Source organism: Mobula hypostoma, chromosome 10, assembly GCF_963921235.1.
Source record: "Mobula hypostoma chromosome 10, sMobHyp1.1, whole genome shotgun sequence".
NCBI classification, from domain to species: Eukaryota; Metazoa; Chordata; class Chondrichthyes; order Myliobatiformes; family Myliobatidae; genus Mobula; species Mobula hypostoma.
Window position 1 is genome coordinate 92,144,187 of NC_086106.1, and position 21,295 is coordinate 92,165,481.

The 21,295-nt window shown below is 40.0% G+C and overlaps 1 protein-coding gene across 2 annotated transcripts in view; it reads left to right on the forward strand.

Annotated features, from left to right (window-relative positions):
• med12 (mediator complex subunit 12) overlaps positions 1-21,295 on the forward strand; it is a 177,336-nt gene that overhangs the window by 124,685 nt on the left and 31,356 nt on the right. The window contains exons 35-40 of one of the 2 annotated variants that reach the window (XM_063060861.1): positions 1,489-1,650; positions 6,780-7,136; positions 7,938-8,094; positions 9,169-9,371; positions 10,260-10,337; positions 17,832-18,061. In XM_063060861.1, the coding sequence (XP_062916931.1) occupies positions 1,489-1,650; positions 6,780-7,136; positions 7,938-8,094; positions 9,169-9,371; positions 10,260-10,337; positions 17,832-18,061 (1,187 nt within the window). The remainder of the gene's footprint in view (positions 1-1,488; positions 1,651-6,779; positions 7,137-7,937; positions 8,095-9,168; positions 9,372-10,259; positions 10,338-17,831; positions 18,062-21,295) is intronic. The other variant, XM_063060862.1, reaches the window with a different exon arrangement.

Below are 21,295 nucleotides of genomic sequence, written 5' to 3' on the forward strand. Positions count from 1 at the left end.
ATGTTTTTTCTTTATTTCAGTTGTGCAATGTATAGCATTCTGAAATTCAGCTTTGTTATTTTAAATCTGTTCCCCAGATTACTGTTACTTCAATTTATAATTATCTTTTTTATACTGTTTCCTTCAGTGTAATCTGCTATATTTCACCATCTCCTTTCAGTGCTACAAAGGCCAGCTTTCGGAAATCTTTCATTGCAGCTATTTTCTTATTTGGGGAATCAATAAGATCAGTAATAGTGCTCAGATGCAGCGGCCACTCTGTGTCCAATCAAAGGTCTATTTGTTCATCTTGTATGTCTTTTTTATGATTGCAAGTCACTGCTGGATAATGAGAACATCAAGTACTGCAGGACTGTCCTATAAGCAAGTCGTTTGGTGGCGATGGAGCTGAACTTCATACATATTCCTGTCATGTTGTCACCTGGACTTATCCTGTACTATTGGATGATGCACAGTCCATAAAAAGCTGCAAGTGATTGTCTTGAATGTTTTTATTGTGATCGCAAGACCCTGTTGGACATTAGTGATGTAGAACACTACAAGTCCAGTTCAGTGATTCATTGATGAGATTGATGGCGGGGAAGCTGCATTACCTTGGTTGTGACGAGGGCGAGGGTTCACTTGATGCGGTCGCCCTGGAGAGGGGTTGGTGAGGCAGTGTCGGACAGGCCTCTGTGGGTGCACTGGAATCCATACTGGGTTGTGGGAGGGCTGGTCCCTCCCTTTTGATGCTGCTCTCCAGTGCTCGCTTGGTGGAAGAACAAGCTTGACACTCAAGAACTGGTGCTATATTATTTTTCTTTATGACTTTTTAATTTTCTAATTTTGCTTCAGTTTAAATTGTGAAAGAGTGTAATTCAATCCTCACCTTCCACCCACGTGCTGTTCACTTACTAAGACATTCAACAGGTGTGTGTAGCTTACATATATCTAGTAGTTGATACAAATACAAATGTCATGGTTGACAGTTTTCTATAGTTTCTTGCCTAGAGCCTTTTTTTAATATCTTACTTCCTTTAAGTAAAGTGAGTAAAAGCTTGCACCACTTGATTTTTTTTTTCCAAAGAGTACTTGGGTTAAAAAAAGCCATATCTGCTCTTGTGACACACAGAGCTTTAAACAATAAAGAAAAAAGATTGATAATGCAAAATTAATTATTTAGAATTTGAAAGCCATCAGCTTAATTTCAGTTTTAGGGATTAATTGTTTTTCTTTTTTTTTTGATTGGATGTTTCCAATGATGAGTTTGATACGGAAATCACAGGCTTGTAGATTTTGATTTTTCAGTCTATTAACTAAATGATGGCAAGATATAAGATTTTTGGAAAATGTTTCTTTTGTGCATTTCCTTCATGGTCAGGAGGCTACGGAGTGAATTTGATCCCAATTTTCCTTTTCAGTTTTGTGTTTTTATGGAGATTACTGGAAATAACAAATGTGACTTATTTATCATGTAACTTGCTGTTATTTTTCTTACAATTGTCATAGAAAGAGCTTGGGGACCGACAATCAGAGAGCTTGGAGAAAGTGCGACAATTATTACCACTTCCAAAGCAGACAAGGGATGTCATTACATGTGAACCACAAGGCTCTCTGATCGATACCAAAGGAAACAAGATTGCTGGCTTTGAGTCAATATTCAAAAAGGAGGCAAGTAAATTATACTGTGGATATTTCTTTTTATGAAAACTGTGATAGAAAATCTGTTGAATCTAAAGTAAAGATATACTGCCCATCTCTGTTTACCATACGTTTTCCTATTCTCTTCCAAGTAATGTGATTCTGATGTAAGGAGTGAAAAATGGACCACTTTCACTCCAAACATCGGAATCACATTGGTTCTTTTGGATAGAGAATTGAAAATTCATGTCTGACGAATCTCATAGAATTTTTTGAGGATGTAACTAGTCGAGTGGATAGGGGAGAACCAGTGGATGTGGTATATTTGGATTTTCAAAAGGCTTTTGACAAGGTCCCACACAGGAGATTAGTTTGCAAACTTAAAGCACACAGTATTGGGGGTAAGGTATTGGTGTGGGTGGAGAATTGGTTAGCAGACAGGAAGCAAAGAGTGGGAATAAACGGGACCTTTTCAGAATGGCAGGCGGTGACTAGTGGGGTACCGCAAGGCTCAGTGCTGGGACCCCAGTTGTTTACAATATATATTAATGACTTGGATGAGGGAATTAAATGCAGCATCTCCAAGTTTGCGGATGACACGAAGCTGGGTGGCAGTGTTAGCAGTGAGGAGGATGCTAAGAGGATGCAGGGTGACTTGGATAGGTTGGGTGAGTGGGCAAACTCATGGCAGATGCAATTTAATGTGGATAAATGTGAAGTTATCCACTTTGGTGGCAAAAATAGGAAAACAGATTATTATCTGAATGGTGGCCGATTAGGAAAAGGGGAGGTGCAACGAGACCTGGGTGTCATTATACACCAGTCATTGAAAGTGGGCATGCAGGTACAGCAGGCGGTGAAAAAGGCGAACGGTATGCTGGCATTTATAGCGAGAGGATTCGAGTACAGGAGCAGGGAGGTACTACTGCAGTTGTACAAGGCCTTGGTGAGACCACACCTGGAGTATTGTGTGCAGTTTTGGTCCCCTAATCTGAGGAAAGACATCTTTGCCATAGAGGGAGTACGAAGAAGGTTCACCAGATTGATTCCTGGGATGGCAGGTCTTTCATATGAAGAAAGACTGGATGAACTGGGCTTGTACTCGTTGGAATTTAGAAGATTGAGGGGGGATCTGATTGAAACGTATAAGATCCTAAAGGGATTGGACAGGCTAGATGCGGGAAGATTGTTCCCGATGTTGGGGAGGTCCAGAACGAGGGGTCACAGTTTGAGGATAGAGGGGAAGCCTTTTAGGACCGAGATTAGGAAAAACTTCTTCACACAGAGAGTGGTGAATCTGTGGAATTCTCTGCCACAGCAAACTGTTGAGGCCAGTTCATTGGCTATGTTTAAGAGGGAGTTAGATATGGCCCTTGTGGCTACAGGGGTCAGGGGGTATGGAGGGAAGGCTGGGTTCTGAGTTGGATGATCAGCCATGATCATAATAAATGGCGGTGCAGGCTCGAAGGGCCGAATGGCCTACTCCTGCACCTATTTTCTAAGTTTCTAAGAAAACACACTAAGAGAAAATATTTCTCCTCATCAACCTTAAATGAACTATGAAACTGGACTTCAGTTCTAAATATCCTATCAGTACCTACCCTGTAAGGCCCCTTCAGGATCTTCTGTTTCAATTAGATCACCACTCATTCTTTTTAATTCCAATGAATGCAGACCTAACCTGCTTTGTCTTTGCTTCTATGTCATCGCTTTCACTTAAGGAATGATCGCTGGTAAACTGTTCCTGAATTTCTTTTCAGCCTAAGTGTGGCTCTCTAAATAAGGCGAGTGTACTGTACACCAATGTCCTGTATAATTATGCAATACAATGGATTTCAGTTAATTGGAACACATCAGGACCAGTACATTTTGGGTCAATCAAGTGGATGTCTCAATTAGCAGGTTTCTTGGAAATAATTAAAAAGGTATAAAAAAGACAAACTACTGTTTAACTGAATAACAAATTATGTATTTAAATAAAACAAAACAAATTGCAGCACTATCAAAACTGCTACCGTACTATAAAACTGTGGTATTAGTTCCTAATAGTTATCGATGAAAAAATTAATCCAATGTGTGCTGCTGTTGTTTGATTTGACTGTAAATGAACAAAATCAGTGCAAAGATCTAGTGCAGATAATGGTCTGTATTCATACAATGCTTTTGATGATTGCATCTCCCAAATCATTATTTTCATTGTAAAATTCAAGATGATTGCCAATATAGAAACATAGAAAACCTACAGCACAATACAGGCCCTTCGGCCCACAAAGCTGTGCTGAACATGTCCTTACCTGAGAAATTACCAAGGGTTACCCATAGCCCTCTATTTTTCTGAGCTCTATATACATGTCCAGGAGTCTCTTAAAAGACCCTATCGTATCCGCCTCCACCACTGTCGCTGGCAGCCCATTCCACGCACTTACCACTCTATGCCTAAAAAAATTTACCTCTGAATTCTCCTCTGTACCTACTTCTAAGCACCTTAAAACTATGCCCCCTCATGCGAACCATTTCAGCCCTGGGAAAAAGCCTCTGACTATCCACGCGATCAATGCCTCTCGTCATCTTATATACCTATATCAGGTCACCTCTCATCCTCCGTTGCTCCAAGGGAAAAAGACTGAGTTCACTCAACCTATTCTCATAAGGCATGCTCCCCATCCAGGCAACATCCTCTGCACCCTTTGTATGGTTTCCACATCCTTCCTACAGTGAGGGACCAAAACTGAGCACAGTACTCCAAGTGGGGTCTGATCAGGGTCCTCTTTAGCTGCAACATTACTTCTCGGCTTCTAAACTCAATCCCATGATTGATGAAGGCCAGTGCAGTGTATCCTTTCTTAACCATAGAGTCAACCTGTGCAGCAGCTTTGAGTGTCCTATGGACTCGGACCCCAAGATCCCTCTGATCCTTCACACTGCCAAGAGACTTACCATTAATGCTATGTGCTGCCGTCATAGTGACCTACCAAATTGAACCACCTCGCACTTATCTGGGTTGAACACCGTCTGCCAGTCCTCAGCCCAGTTTTGCATCCTATCAATATCCTGCTGTAACCTCTGATAGCACTCCACACTACCCACAACACCTCCAACCTTTGTGTCATCAGCAAATTTACTAACCCATCCCTCCACTTCTTCATCCAGGTTATTTATAAAAATCACAAAGAGTAGGGGTCCCAGAACAGATCCCTGAGGCACACCACTGGTGTCCGACCTCCAGGCAGAATATGACCAGTCTACAACCACTCTTTGCCTTCTGTGGGCAAGCCAGTTCTGGATCCACAAAGCAATGTCCCCTTGGATCCCATGCCTCCTTACTTTTTCAATAAGCCTTGCATGGGGTACCTTGTCAAATGCCTTGCTGAAATCCATATACACTACATCTACTGCTCTACCATCATCAATGTGATTAGTCACATCCTCAAAAAATTCAATCAAGCTTGTAAGGCATAACCTGCCTTTCATAAAGCCACGTTGACTATTCCTAATCATATTATGGCTCTCCTAATGTTCATAAATCCTGCCTCTCAGGATCTTTTCCATCAACTTACCAACCACTGAAGTAAGACTCACTCGTCTATATTTTCCTGGGTTATCTCTGCTCCCTTTCTTGAATAATGGAACGACACCCGCAACCCTCCAATCCTCCGGAACCTCTCCGTCCCCATTGATGATGCAAAGATTATCGCCAGAGACTCAGCAATCTCCTCCCTTGCCTCCCCTAGTATCCTGGGGTATGTCTTCAAAATATCTTCAAATTCGTGGTGGTTCCTAACTTATTGAAGTAGTGAAATCATTTCATTTTCACTCCCAGCTGTTTCTGGAATCTCCAAGCCTGAATACTTAAAACTGCAGTGAGCAAAACATTTCTGAATTGTTTTACTGCTTATTACTCACAAACTATCAACGACAAAAATCATTACTTTTTGAACATAAATACACACAAATGACTCTATTTAAAAACTGTATGCTCTCAGCACAGTGTAGTGCCTAACAACCACATTACATGCATGTAGCTGACACTAGTTAGAAACTGTTTAGTTAACAGTCTCTTGTCCCAGTTAAGCAGCATAGTATTACAAATAAATGAAGGAAATTTGGATATTTTCTTGGTTTGTTTTTGTTTGTTACAAGTTGCCCTGATTAACTGATGGCCAAATTAACTGGAATCCACTGTACGGGTCTACTTTTACACTCTGTTTTATTTGCAGAAGGTTAGTATTCCATTTGATTTCCCAATTACTTGCCACTGCTGCATGCTGTCTCTGTGTTTTGAGAACACCCAAATTTGTCTTGGATAACTTGAAATCAATCATTTTTCTAAAGGTAACCAAACTATTGCTGTTCACATCTTTAATTTCAGTCAAAGCATACTTTCCTACAATAGATTTCCAGTGACACAAATGGTAGGTCTAACTAAAGAGATTTTATTCCATTGAGGAACTTGGGTTAAGGAGAGACATCCGTACCACAGAGCATCTGTAAAGTTGGAAAACGGACAGCATAAGTCAGGAAATAACATAAAACATTTCTCTTTGTTTACAAAAGCTTGAAAGTTATGTGATCTTCAAACTTATCCTTAATAGTTGTGTTTTAACTTTCTTTCAGTTACTGTGAGCTGTGAAATCCCTTTGTAGTGCTATATTAGAAATAGGATATTTATGTAGACTTTTTTCCATTTTGAGTGTAACAATAGAATCTGAAGCAAGAGAAAGTATTACTGGATCATTTTTATCTCAATATATGGAATGGGGCCTTCTTTTGTCATTGTGTAAGCAATGCTCTTTGCCAAAGTAATCCAGTGTTACCTGTGATAGTTTATATTGGGAAAATCAAACTAACCAAGTATGCATAGCAGTTCACCCAAAGGACCAAAATGCATACACTTTAAACCATCTATTCCCTTGAATTGTTGTTCATGTTGAATGCCTACATTTGCACTCGACACCCATCTCTATCTCCACCCTCCATATAACATCTGAACCTCAATACAAGGGGCTACTATGGTAAAGGCCTACCATTAATTAATCTGGAACAGAAAATATGAAGATAAATATACCAGTTTAGGCAAAGGTGAAGGTCCTCTTTTAAGTCATTTATTTCAGTCTGTAAACATTTTTAGTTACTTGCTTTTTTTAAAAATCTCATTCTAGGGGCTCCAGGTCTCCACCAAACAGAAGATTTCCCCTTGGGATGTTTTTGAGGGGATGAAACATTCTGCTCCCCTTTCTTGGGGTTGGTTTGGGACTGTTCGTGTTGATCGCAAGGTGACTAAGTTTGAAGAACAGCACAGGCTACTATTGTACCACACACACCTTAAACCAAAGCCACGCAGTTACTATCTGGAACCACTGCCACTCCCTCCAGAGGAAGAAGAGCCACCAGTACCAGTTGTTCCCGAACCAGAAAAAACTACAGTAGAACCACCAAAGTTGGAGAAACCTAATACTACTGAAGAGAAGAAAAAGAAACCACCTCGAAAAAAACGACCCCCTCCTAATAAAGCTGAGGTGAGCTAACTTCTAATTCCTAATTCGTTTCTTGATCTTCACAATGCCTAATAAATTCTGTTTCCTATACCCTTACTCATACCAAATCCACATCCTTTACTGTAATGTTTTAATATACACACATCCTTCACCATAACACTAGCAAGGTTTTACAGTTACTAATGTTCGTTACGGTACAGTTCCATATAATGGAGATTAAAGTTTCAGAAGATGCTCCCTATTGCAGAAATATGACATTCTATTATCTCTACATGAAGCAGGTTGTTTGGAACATGACCTGCACTTCATTTTAATAATTTTGCACAATGAGAATACGTAGTTCAGTAAATGTAGCAAATATAATATTTTCAATGTTTATTCTGTGAAGTTCACAAAAATTGTCAGGGTTAGTGTGTGCTGTTTCATTCTATTTGTGCAGCTAGGAAAACATTTGTTCTGGGAGCCCCAAATTCTCACTTGTTTACAAGGGCAAAGGGGGGTGGGGGAAACTTGCAAAAGTAACATACTACAGAGATTGCCTTGTATGTTAGTAATTTAACTTAAATTGAATCATCTTCTGTTTATCATGGACATTTCATGATGTTTTTATTGTGGGTATTAATAGTGATGACCTTTTCTGATATCTTTATTTTGGAAAGTTTGAATATGTATTCAAGGGATATATAGAATTATTAATGGTAACATTTGATGAGCTGATGTATTAACTTAGTGTGAACAATTAGTTCCTGATTTATCACTTTAGATTCCTGTCAGAGCCGCTAGGATTGCATGTTTGATTTGTTTTTGTTGTTTGCCTTCAAGCAGCTGGATTTATCATCTGGTGCACACAGAATGCCTCCTTATGGTGGTGGAGTTCCCAGTGACATAATGCCAAACCAGGCTAATAATCTCTATAACAGACTTCCATATGGACCACCTGGTGTTGGCATATATGCACAAAATCAGCCTTTGCCAGCAGGTAAGTGAAAGGGCAGATTTAGATAAATAACTTCCCACAATGTAAAAGCTATGTTTTTATCCATTCATTCACATATTTTAATTTCAAGCTTTCTTTCTGACCTACCAAAGTTTATTTAAATTGTGTGTTGGTGAAGATTAAAAGAATATTTAACTAATTTAGTCTCTTCCTGGTTGAGAGCCCCCTGGAAGCTTCGGCAGTTGTTTTCTCCATTGTGGTAAACCCAAAATTGTTATAACAGAGAACAAAGAATAACCATTATGTAACTATCTGCAATATTTCAAAGGGCATAAAAAGAGCAGCAGGGAAAAGAATTCAAGAAATTCTACTCAGAGCATTATATATAGCAATAATAAAGAAGAAATTGCCTAAACCATGGTTAAACAGGAACTGTTTAGATCTCATTTTCATGCAAAAAAAATGTATATTTTTAGTTTTTTTTACTACTTTAGTGAATGGGTGATGGAATGGAAAACACGAAAGACTTCAGATGCTGGAAATCTGGAGAAACGCGTACAAGATACTGAAACAACTTGGGGCAAGCTGCATTTATGGAGGGAAATGGAGAGACAGGGTTTCGGGCCAGTGAAAGGTCTCAACACAAAATATCAACGATTCATTTCTCTCCATAGATGCTATTGGATCTCCTGAGTTCTTCTAGTACTTTGTGTGTTGCTGGAGGAATGAAAAAGTTTTTAATCTTGCATTTCCGGGATCAAGTTACCCACTGACCCAGAAACTTTTCAGAAAACTAAACTTGAAAATTTGATTACTGGAATATTTGTTAACCAATATGAAGCTCCAACTGCATTTTGCGTAACCTTGTGTTAAGAAATGCGTATTCCTTGTTAAGAGTTTTGGAGATCTAGTCTGAGAATTCATACACGTAAAATAAAATGTTTCAATACTTCTGAGTTGACCATGAATATTGTGTGTATATGGGATGAGTTATGACTGATTTTTATTTAAAAATGCATATTTATGGTATTTTTAAAAACTTTCATATATGTAAGTACATTAAATTAAAACTAGGATAATGTTGCCTTTTGTAATCACTGTTTGTTTTGCATTTAGGTGGACCAAGGTTAGATACAATGCCCTACAGAAATGTACGCCCTCAGTTTGCCAAAATAATGCAGACTCGGCCTCCATACAGCACTGTGATGACCCCTATGAGTGCGATAATGGATCCGTCGCTGTATAAAATGCCACAGTATAAGCAGCAGCCCCCTATTCCACAAGGACAGACTATCCGACATCAACTAAATGCCAGATTGGTGTGTATAGGTCCGGAGGAACGCTGTTTCATTCAGTTATATAGTTAAATGATAATTAAACTTGAACTTAAACTTGACCTTATGGGTAGGAGGCACATTACTGTCATTTTATTGTCAAGTTATTATTGTCAGTCAGGAAGTAAAGACAGGGATATCTGAATGGCCCCTTCTTTGATTACACATTGACTAAAAGTGAAGCGTTCAGAGAGCTCTTTGCTTTCAGGGTTGGATTGCTCTCTTATTACTATGAAAAGACTGAGTTTTTTTTTTGGAGCTGCCTTGCCTGATGAAGCTCTATAAAATGGAAGGGTCTCATTCACGTTACTCAGATTTACTCTCAAAGTAATGGTAGTTAAGAACAATAGGCTATAAAGTGGCTGTCTGATGGAATATTATTTCACTAATTGTGCAATTAAATGTTGAAAATTTGACTTCTGTTGAAGTTGTGTCTTTAGAAACCTCAGTTTTCAAGATAAAGATGTGCCCACTCTAGTAGGATTCCCAGAATATTTTTCAAAGGGTATTTTCCTCTTTCCATTCCACAATCTACTTGTCGCTGGTTTTTCTATTCATGTGCTAAAAAATATTCTTTTAAAATATCTTTTGTTTGCACAAATTAACCATTATAAGGGAAAAATCTGTTATTCAGGTTGCAGTTAAGTGGAGCCAAGAAATAATGGAAAGAGACAAATTGATCAAATTTGTTGCTTGTGACCATCAGATCTATTTCATACTGTGATATGAGGATTTTGCAACGGTTTTCAGCTTTCATCTTGTAAAATTTCATTCATATCAGGTTTAAATGTGCTAGCCTGTGAATGAAGGTTTACACCTAAGAGATTCTAAATATTCCCTTTGTTTTTTGCCAAAAATCCCTTTCTCCCAAAGAATTCCAGTGGAATGTATGGGCAGCAAGTTCGTCAAGCAAATCCAGGGCAGCCATATGGATCCATGTCACAAGCTCAGGTATGATATTTTTATCTTTTGCCTCACTTCATCCAATTATTTTCCAATAGCTCCTTTATGTAATCTTAAGACAAAAATTTACAATTGAAGTAAGGAATAGATTTCAAAGTCCAGAAATAGAATCTGTTGAAGATGATAGCAATCATGCAGAAATGAAGTTTAACTCTCTGAAGGATGCCTTGGTAGAATCAGCAAAGTCAGTGATTCCTAAAAAAGAAAAAAGCACAAAGAATAAATGGATGACAGATGAAATCAAAAATCTAATGGAAGAAAGGAGCCTGAAGAAAGCAAAGCCTATAGAATTAAGTTCTTAGATATGAAAGTTAAAAGCTAATGTCAAAAAGCCAAAGAAGAATGGTTAAACCAGGAATGTGAACAACTAGAAAAAATCCCTATTATTAATCCAAAAAGGGTACATCAACAAATCAAGAATATCACTGGTAAAAAGCTCCTCTGTTCTTCAGGTGGATGTTTGAAAGCAAAGAATGGTACCATTATCATGGAAAAAGATGAGATTATGAACAGATGGACTGAGTATATTCAGGAATTGTTTGAAGATGATTGAGGCGAAAACCAGAAATTAAGAAAAACATTGAAGGTCCAAATATCTTAAAATCTGAAGTTCGTAATGCAATAAATAAGATGAAGAAAGGAAAAGCAGCAGGTCCTGATGAATTAGCAATAGAACAAATTATTGCCCTTGAAGATTATGGAATTGAAAAACTTACTGATTTAATCAATGACATTTATGAGACTGGAATAATACCAGAGGAGATGAAAAAATCAGTATTTATCACTCTTCCTAAGAAAGCTGGAGCAAAAAAATGAATTACATAGGACCATAAGTTTAATGAGTCATATCAATAAGATACTTCTAAGAATTTTGATGACAAGAGCTAAAAGTAAGATAGAAGCTGAAATAGGTAAAGAACAATGTGGTTTTGTGAAAGACAAAGGTACAAGAAAAGCGATGTTGATGTTAAGGATACTATCAGAACAAGCTATTCAAGTGCAAAGAGGTTTGTTTTATCGACTACACAGAAACGGCATTTGATAAAGTGAAGCACAATAAGTTATTTAAAATATTACAGGAAACTCTAGATCTAGATTCGAAAGACCTCCGCCTAATCAGAAATCTGTACTTGGAACAAACTGCGGCTGTAAGAATAGATCGGGGTCGGCAACCTTTTTGCCTTTGTGGGCCGGATCGTGTATTAATGAGCGGACGGTGGACCGGATAAATGCCATAAAAACTTGAAATATGGGAATTATCCACTTAAATACATCTAGTTACGTTTTACCTCAAATTAATGAATAATACATGCTAGAAAATCATTTGCGCTTAACCAAGGATGCCAATTAGTAATCAAAGAACTCAGTTTAGTTTTTCTGTCCCACAATTGCTGGTGCCCCATCAGTTATGATGCCAATTAGCTTCGACACATTAAGTTTCATTTCTGACATCATTTTCAGCAAAGCTTCAAAAAATGTCTGCTCCAGTAACCATGTCCTTCATAGGAATTAATTGAATAAACTCTTCAAAAATTTGAAAAGTTGAGGTCACTTCTCGCACAAACACTGCAAGTTGAGCAGTGTCTCTCAAGTCTGTACTCTCATCAAGGGCAATTGAAAAAAAAATGCAATTCGTTGCAGGCATCCCTTAAACAACTTTTAACATCTACTGACATTTCTTCAACTTGCTGTGTGATTGTTCTTGCTGACAGGCTGATAGATGCAAATAAAGATTTCTTGTCAAGATAAACAATATCCTCCACTGCCAGTAATCATTCTTTGACAAACTCTCCATTTGTAAAAAGCTTAATCTTTTCCACAGTACGTTTTGAGACTTCGTAGCTGGCACAGGTATTTCCTTCATTTTCACTGCTTTTTCGGCATTCAGCGTCTACCTTCCTGTGTTTTGCATTCGTTGCCATTGGAATTTTTTTCTTTGATTTTATTTCGAAACACAAGTTATTCAAGAAGTATCGTAGCACATGTAAATATCTGGATATTTAACATGGATTTCTTGTTAAAACACAGTGACGCTGTTTCTGTTTACAAATTTGAATGAGCCCATCTGAAAACCTGCGCGCGCATGGAGAGTATCTAATATATATTAATAAGGTGGTCTGCCTTCCCGTCATTCGTAAAAAAACAGTGTTTGCTTTGCAACAAAACGGAACCTGGGGCCATGTAACAAAGTGCCATGCAGGTCCGTCAGTGTGGTCGCGTGAAACACTCAGAATAAGGAAAAATGGCTCGCGGGCCGGATAAGCATAGTATCTCAATATCTGATCGCGGGCCGTAGGTTGCCTACCCCTGGAATAGATGGAGAATTGAGTCAGTTTACAAAAATCAAGAGAGGCATTAGACAAGAGTGTGTTTTCTCCCCTGATTTGTTTAATGTGTACAGTGAAACAATATTACAAAAAATACAAGACATCTTAGGAATCAAAGTTGCTGAAAACATCAGATATGCAGATGACACTGTTAATTGCAAGTACGGAGGAAGAACTGCAAAACTTAATTGATATAATTGTTGAAGAAAGTGCAAAAATGAGTCTATCTATCAATTGCAAAAAGACAATGTGTGGTGATATCCAAAAAGAAGGAGAATCCTATATGCAGGCTGAAAATAAACAGGGAAGCCATAAAACAATTAAAGAACTTTTGCTACTTAGGAAGCTGGGTGACATCAGATGGCTTGTGCGACATGGACATCAAAAGAAGAATAGGGATGGCAAAAGATACCTTTACGAGAATGTACTGACCAACACTAAACTAGGCATGACAACCCGCCTCAGAGTACTGAAATGTTACATTTATCCAGTTATGTTATATGGATCAGAATGTTGGACAATATTTAGTAACATGAGGAAATGAATTGAACCAGTAGAGATGTGGTTTTTGAGGAGGATGCAAAAAATATCATGGACGAAATGAATATATATTAACGTAATATAGACGTGATGAGGAAAGAGGAGTAAGAATGCATGGTAATTATGGGAAAGAGTGAAGGGAAGAAAGCAAAAGGAAGGCAAAGACAACTGATGATGAAGACAGCAGCCAGAGGACTGGAAATGAATACCAATGAATTGATCCACTTGACCCAAAACAGGAGTGTGTGGGCCATGGCAGTCAAAGCTCAAACTGGGCATGGCACCTGATGATGATGATGATGATGTAATCTTAGGTGTAATTCTAAAAGTACAATATTTTAAAAATTCAATAGAAAAGCACTGTGATCTTGTAGCAAATGTGATCATTATGTCTATAGTCAGTAACATGTCATTGCCTTTGTCCATCAATTACGATCACTGGTTGTACGCCAGATGCAGATTTGGCATGCCATCATTATCTGAAACATTCACCCCGTCTACCAATGACATTCCATAGCTGGAGTTGTAATGTTAGCAACATACTTCCAATAGATGTCAGGACTACTGAACAGCACCTCCCACTCTCAGATCTGCACTACGAGAAGGACAAGAGCTGCAGGTAGAAGAGTGTAGCATTTGTGACTGTCTCCCTGTGTCACACGTCATAGAGAAGCATTCAATATGAATGATAAAGCAAAGAAAACCATTAGTATACTGCAGGGATCAGTCATATAGCCATAGAGTTAAACAGCATTGAATTAAGCCTTCAGTCCACATCCTCATTGCCAACCAAGATGTCAGTATGAGTTAATCTCCTCTGCCTGTTTGTGGCTCTTATTTCTGCAAACTCTTTGTGTCCATATACCTGTCTAAATGTATTTTTTAAACATTGTAATTGTGGAAGTCTCCACAGCTTCCTCTGGCAGCTTGTATGTGTACCCACCTTCCTTTGAGTGAAGCATTGGCTCCTAAGGTCCCTTTTAAATCTTTCCCATCTCACCTTAAATTTATGTCCCCTAGTTTTAGGCTCACCTACTTGGGGTAAAGACTGTGTGACCATCTGCCTTCTGCATTTTATAAATCTCTGTGAGGTTGCCCCTCAGCCTTGCACACCCCATGGGAAACAAAAGTCCTACCTTGTCCAACCTCTAAGAACTCAAGCCTTCTTGTCATGATAATATCCTCATGAATCTTTTCTGCACCCTTTTAGGCTAATGACATCCTTCCTATAGCTGGGTGATAATACACTAAGTGTAGTCTCATTAACAACTTGTATAGTTGAAAGATGTTGTCGCAGCTTCTGTAATCAATACCCTGACCAATAGAGCCAAGTGTGCCAAACAACAACTTCCTCAGCCTTTCTGCCTGTGCCATCACTTTCAGGGAGCTATGTACCTATACCCATATATCATAGTGCTGGGGCCTTGTTGTTAGACATATATTCATATGTCTTTGGTGAGAAAGACTGGTATGATAAGCAAGTTTGATGGAATGGTAGAAAATGAGGATGGAGACAAGCATAGTTGGCCTATAAGTTTGAGCGGAAGTTGTGGAAAATGGAATTAAACCCAAACCAGTGTGAAGTAGTACACTCGGCTGGACGTGTGCAGTAAACAGTGGGGAGGGACCTTAGAAGAGTTCATGTACAGAGCGAACTTGGGATGCAAGTTCTTCCTTCTCCGAAAATGGCAGCATTTCTATCTAGAGCAGTGAAGAGGTTGTTTAGCTTGCCTACCTTCATTGGGGGGGAAACTGGAGGATTGGGAAACTTTTAAAGAGCACCAGAAGGTAACTAAAAAGGCAATACACGGAGAAAAAATGAGGTACGAAGGTAAACTAGCCAAGAATATAAAGAAGGATAGTAAAAGCTTCTTTAGATATGTGAAAAGGAAAAAAATAGCTAAGGCCAAAATTGGGCCCTTGAAGACAGAAACAGGTGAATTTATTATGGGGAACAAGGAAATGGCAGACGAGTTGAACAGGTACTTATGGATCTGCCTTCACTAGGGAAGACACAAACAGTCTCCCAGATATAATAGTGGCCAAAGGACCTAGGGTAATGGATGAACTGCAGGAAATTTATATTAGGCAGGAAATGGTGTTGGATAGACTGTTGGGTCTGAAAGCTGATAAGTCTCCGGACCTGATGGTCTACATCCCAGGGTACTTAAGGGGGTGGTTTTAGAAATCGTGGACACATTGGTAATCATTTTCTAATGTTCTGTAGATTCAGGATCAGTTCCTGTGGATTGGTGGGTGGCTAATGTTGTCCCTCTCTTCAAGAAGAGAGGAAGAGAGAAAACAGGGAATTATAGACCGGTTAGCCTGACGTCGATGGTGGGAAAGATGCTGGAGTTAATTTATAAAAGATGAAATTACGACACATCTGGATACCAGTAACAGGATTGGTCTGAGTCAGCATGGATTTACGAAGGGGAAATCATGCTTGACTAATCTTCTGGGATTTTTTGAGGATGTAACTATGAAAATGGACAAGGGAGAGCCAGTGGATGTAGTGTACCTGGACTTTCAGAAAGCCTTTGATAAAGTCCCACATAGGAGATTAGTGGGCAAAATTAGGGCATATGGTATTAGGGACAGAGTACTGACATGGATTGAAAATTGGCTGGCTGACAGTAAACAAAGAGTAGCGATTAACGGGTCCCTTTCGGAATGGCAGGCGGTGACCAGTGGAGTACCGCAGGGTTCAGTGCTGGGACCGCAGCTGTTTACAATATATATTAATGATTTAGATGAGGGAATTAAAAGTAACATTAGCAAATTTGCCGATGACACAAAGCTGGGTGGCAGTGTAAAATGTGAGGAGGATGTTATGAGAATGCAGGGTGACTTGGACAGGCTGGGTGAGTGGGCAGATGCATGGCAGATGCAGTTTAATGTGGATAAATGCGAGGTTATCCACTTTGGTGGTAAGAACAGGAAGGCAGATTATTATCTAAATGGAGTCAAGTTAGGAAAAGGAGAAGTACAACGAGATCTAGATGTTCTTGAACATCAGTCACTGAAAGCAAGCATGCAAGTACAGCAGGCTGTGAAGAAAGCTGATGGCATGCTGGCCTTCATAACAAGGGGAATTGAGTATAAGAGCAAAGAGGTCCTTCTGCAACTGTACAGGGCCCTGGTGAGACCACACCTGGAGTATTGTGTGCAGTTTTGGTCTCCAAATTTGAGGAAGGACATTCTTGCTATTGAGGGAGTGCAGCGTAGCTTCACAAGGTTAATTCCCGGGCTGGCGGGACTGTCATATGTTGAAAGATTGGAGCGACTGGGCTTGTATACTCTGGAATTTAGAAGGCTGAGAGGGGATCTTATTGAAACATATAAGATTATTAAGGGATTGGACACGCTGGAGGCAGGAAGCATGTTCCCGCTGATGGGTGAGTCCAGAACCAGAGGCAACAGTTTAAGAATAAGGGGTAGGCCATTTAGAACGGAGTTGAGGAAAAACTTTTTCACCCAGAGAGTGGTGGATGTATGGAATGCTCTGCCCCAGCCCCAGAAGGCTGTGGAGGCCAAGTCTCTGGATGCTTTCAAGAAAGAGATGGGTCGAGCTCTTAAAGATAGCGGAATCAAAGATTATGGGGATAAGGCAGGAACTGGATACTGATTGTGGATGATCAGCCATGATCACAGTGAATGCTGGTGCTGGCTCAAAGGGCTGAATGGCCTACTCCTACACCTATTGTCTATTGATATTGAGTATAACAGCTGGGACATCATGTTGCAGACATTGGTGGGTCACACTTGGAATGTCATGTACATTTTTGGCCACCAAACTGTGCAAATGTTTAGTTTGATGGAAGGCATGCAGAAGAGATTCACCAGGATAGCACCTGGAATTGAAGACTTCAATTACAAGAATCAATTTGATAGTTCTCACTCGATTGCAGCAGGCTGCCTGGTGGCAGAAATTGAAAAAATCATGAGGGGTATAGATAGGTTACATAGTCAGTCCTTTTCTAAGGGTGGAGAGTTTAAAATTGGACAGCGTAGGTTTACGATACAAGGTAAAATATTTAAACACTATTTGAGGATCAGTTTAAATAGGAAGTGGTAGAAGAAGGTACAGTCACATCATTTAAAAAGCATTTGGGCAGATATGTGGATAAGAAAGGAACTGCATAACTTCAAGCTGAATTATAAGTTTGCTTTGATGTTAACTGGTTTTAAAAAAAGTAAATTGAAAACTATTTCCAACAGTTTTTTCTTGCAAAAAACAATCAGTACATGCAATATACTTCCCAGTAGAGTGGTCAAAAATAAAATCCCCAGAATTATTTAAGTAATAAATTCAAATGAACTTCACTGCCATTCTGAATGAAATAAACTAGACTGAGCTGACAGTTTTTCTTTGTCCACATTTATCTTGTGATAATAATTGTTATACTTCAGAGATAATTATTAGAAATGATATGGCTTGATATCTTGAACTGCAAGTTTTAAATATCTTTATCATAGGATAGGCTTTGAAGGAGTAACTTTCAGTGATAAGGAATTTAGACCATGTCAAGCTGAAAAGAATAATAGAATAATGGAATTTGTAAGATGGCTTTGTATTTTGTAGATCTCTTCATGTAATCCTGTTCTCTTCCAGAATATTGCTCAAGGCTACACTAACTACGGCTCTCACTTGGGGATGCCGCCACATCCTTCACAAGCCAGCAGTATGATCCCTCCTTCCTATTCAAGTCAACCATATCAGAGCAGTCACACGACCAGTAATCCTGCACTTGTGGATCAGGTTCGGCAGATGCAGCAGCGACCAAGTGGCTATGTTCACCAGCAAGCTCCAGCTTATGCGCACTCCATGCAGAACACACAAAGGTACATGTGAGAAAAATCTGGTTGGGTTGATTTGGCTCCAATTTCAGTATTATTCTTTCCTTTTGTAGGTCGTAGGACTCAAATATTCAGTACCATGAGATTGCATAGCTAATATATCCAGTCACAAGACAGGGAACTCAACAACAAATAAAAATAGTAAAGGATAAAGACATAAAAAGGGAGGATAACAAATGAATTGTGCTTCAAGACCAGGAGCCTGGGACCAAATCATGAAGTGACTTCTTAAATTTGAAAAATGCTGGGCCCAGAAGGCTCAGTTTGGGATTTTATTTTTGTCCCATTTCTTTTCTTATGTTCAGTACTCTTAACTGTTTGATGATTTTACACAAACTTAATCAAATTGGTAACTAGAGTGCTCAGATGCCAAGTTGGATCATTCACTCTGCATTCCAGTTGGACATGATTGCAAGTGCTTCAGAATTATTTTTTGCTCTTGTTCCTGAGTTGCTGTTGTTGAGGTTTATGGATGATCCAGCAATGTACTTTTTCTATTTTTTTTGTTGTTTTCCAGCATTCATGACTGGTTGTGTCAGGACGGCACAGGTTTGACCTGATTTGCTGTTGTGGAATCCTGTCTCTACCTGTGGCATGTTGTTTTTTAGTGTTTAACAAGGATATAGTGTTACCAGAGCGAAGCTCATTTTTTGGTATGCTAATGCTTCTCCAAGAGATGTCCTTGTGTTCTCCTCACTGAACCAGGATTAAACCCCTTTGTTAGTAATAAGGTAAAGCCTATATCAGGAAAAATGTTCTGCACGTTTTCCAGATGCTACGGCTTGATTTCCAGATTTTCTGCCCAATGCTGTTTCCTCAATCAATATCAGATAAAAGGGTTAACCAGTTAGTTTAAAAACGCAAACAACAGGAATTCTGCAGATGCTAGAAATTCAAGCAACAGACATCAAAGTTGCTGGTGAACGCAGCAGGCCAGGCAGCATCTCTAGTAAGAGGTACAGTCGACGTTTCAGGCCGAGTCTCTTCGTCAGGACTAACTGAAGGAAGAGTTAGTAAGAGATTTGAAAGTGGGAGGGGGAAGGGGAGATCCAAAATGATAGGAGAAGACAGGAGGGGGAGGGATGGAGCCAAGAGCTGGACAGGTGATTGGCCAAAGGGATATGAGTGGATCATGGGACAGGAGGCCCAGGGAGAAAGACAAGTGGGGGGGGGAACCCAGAGGATGGGCAAGGGGTGTAGTCAGAGGGACAGAGGGAGAAAAAGGAGAGTGAGAGAAAAAATGTGTGTATAAAAATAAATAACAGATGGGGTGCGAGGAGGAGGTGGGGCATTAGCAGAAGTTAGAGAAGTCGATGTTCATGCCAACAGGTTGGAGGCTACCCAGACGGAATATAAGGTGTTGTTCCTCCAACCTGAGTGTGGCTTCATCTTTACAGTAGAGGCGGCCATGGATAGACATGTCAGAATGGGAATGGGATGTGGAATTAAAATGTATGGCCACTGGGAGATCCTGCTTTCCCTGGCGGACAGAGCGTAGGTGTTCAGCAAAGCCGTCTCTCAGTCTGCGTTGGGTCTCGCCAATATATAGAAGGCTGCATCGGGAGCACCGGACGCAGTATATCACCCCAGCCGACCCACAGGTGAAGTGTCGCCTCGCCTGGAAGGACTGTCTGGGGCCCTGAATGGTGGTAAGGGAGGAAGTGTAAGGGCATGTGTAGCACTTGTTCTGCTTACAAGGATAAGTGCCAGGAGGGAGATCAGTGGGGAGGGAGGGGGGGACGAATGGACAAGGGAGTTGTGTAGGGAGCGATCCCTGTGGAAAGCGGGGGGGGCGAGGGAAAGATGTGCTTAGTGGTGGGATCTTGTTGGAGGTGGCGGAAGTTAAGGAGAATAATATATTGGACCCGGAGGCTGGTGGGGTGGTAGGTGAGGACCAGGGGAACCCTATTCCTAGTGGGGTGGCGGGAGGATGGAGTGAGAGCAGATGTGCGTGAAATGGGGGAGATGCGTTTGAGAGCAGAATTGATGGTGGAGGAAGGAAAGCCCCTTTCTTTAAAAAAAGAGGACATCTCCCTCGACCTGGAATGAAAAGCCTCATCCTGAGAGCAGATGCGGCGGAGATGGAGGAATTGCGAGAAGGGGATGGCATTTTTGCAAGAGACAGAGTGAGAAGAGGAATAGTCCAGATAGCTGTGAGAGTCAGTAGGCTTATCGTAGACATCAGTGAATAAGCTGTCTCCAGAGATAGAGATAGAAAGATCTAGAAAGGGGAGGGAGGTGTCGGAAATGGACCAGGGAAACTTGAGGGCAGATAACCAGTTAGTTATCTGATTCTTCCTTGTCGGTTTTTCTTTTGGGCACAATGAATTGTTTTATTTGCCAACATAGAGTAACTGCAAAATTTGGTTGTGTTGAATGGATTTTTGAAATTCTATGAGAGACCTTTATATAAAAAAAAAGAAGTGAGTTATGTGACAAAAAGGGAATTCAAATGTATTGAAACTGAATCTGTTTAATATTAAATATATTTTATGATGAACTCTTGAGTGGTGCTCCGATGTGGCGGTTTTGTCAAACAGGTGTTCCCATGACCTTGAACACCTAACAGTCAAATACTGGCCATTTTATTTACCTAGGGAGTTCCCCTTCGTAATTCTGACCACAGTTTACATACCATCAGCAACCGACTTTAATCAAGTGTGTGAGATACTGCATGATGCCATCTTCAAACAAGAAACAGTCCATCCCGACACATTTCAAATCATAATTGGGGACTTACAGCAGGCTTGTTTGAAGAAAACCCTGCCCAATTACCTGTGGCACCAGAGATCCTAACGTACTAGATCAATGTTATCATAAGATAAGGAATGCCTACTGTTCCATGCCCAGACTGCATTTCAGTATATCAAAACACTTGGTTGTCCTTCTCCTACCTGCATACAGGCAGAGGCTAAAAAGCAAAACTCCAGAGAGTAGGACAACAAAGAGGCAGTTGTGGGAGACAGAGGAGTGATTATGGATTGTTTTGTGTTGGTAGATTAGGCTGTGTTCAAGGACTCATCTGTGGATCTGAATGAATACACCTTGGTTATCATGGACTTTATAAAAGTAGTTGTAGATGAGTGTGCCCTCACAAAATTATTCAGAATCTTCCCCAACCAGAAGCCCTGGATGAACCGTGAGATCCACTGAGGGGTCGGATCAAAGGCATTCAAGTCTGGTGACCAAGAAAGTCGCAAGAGGTCTAGGTTTGATCTC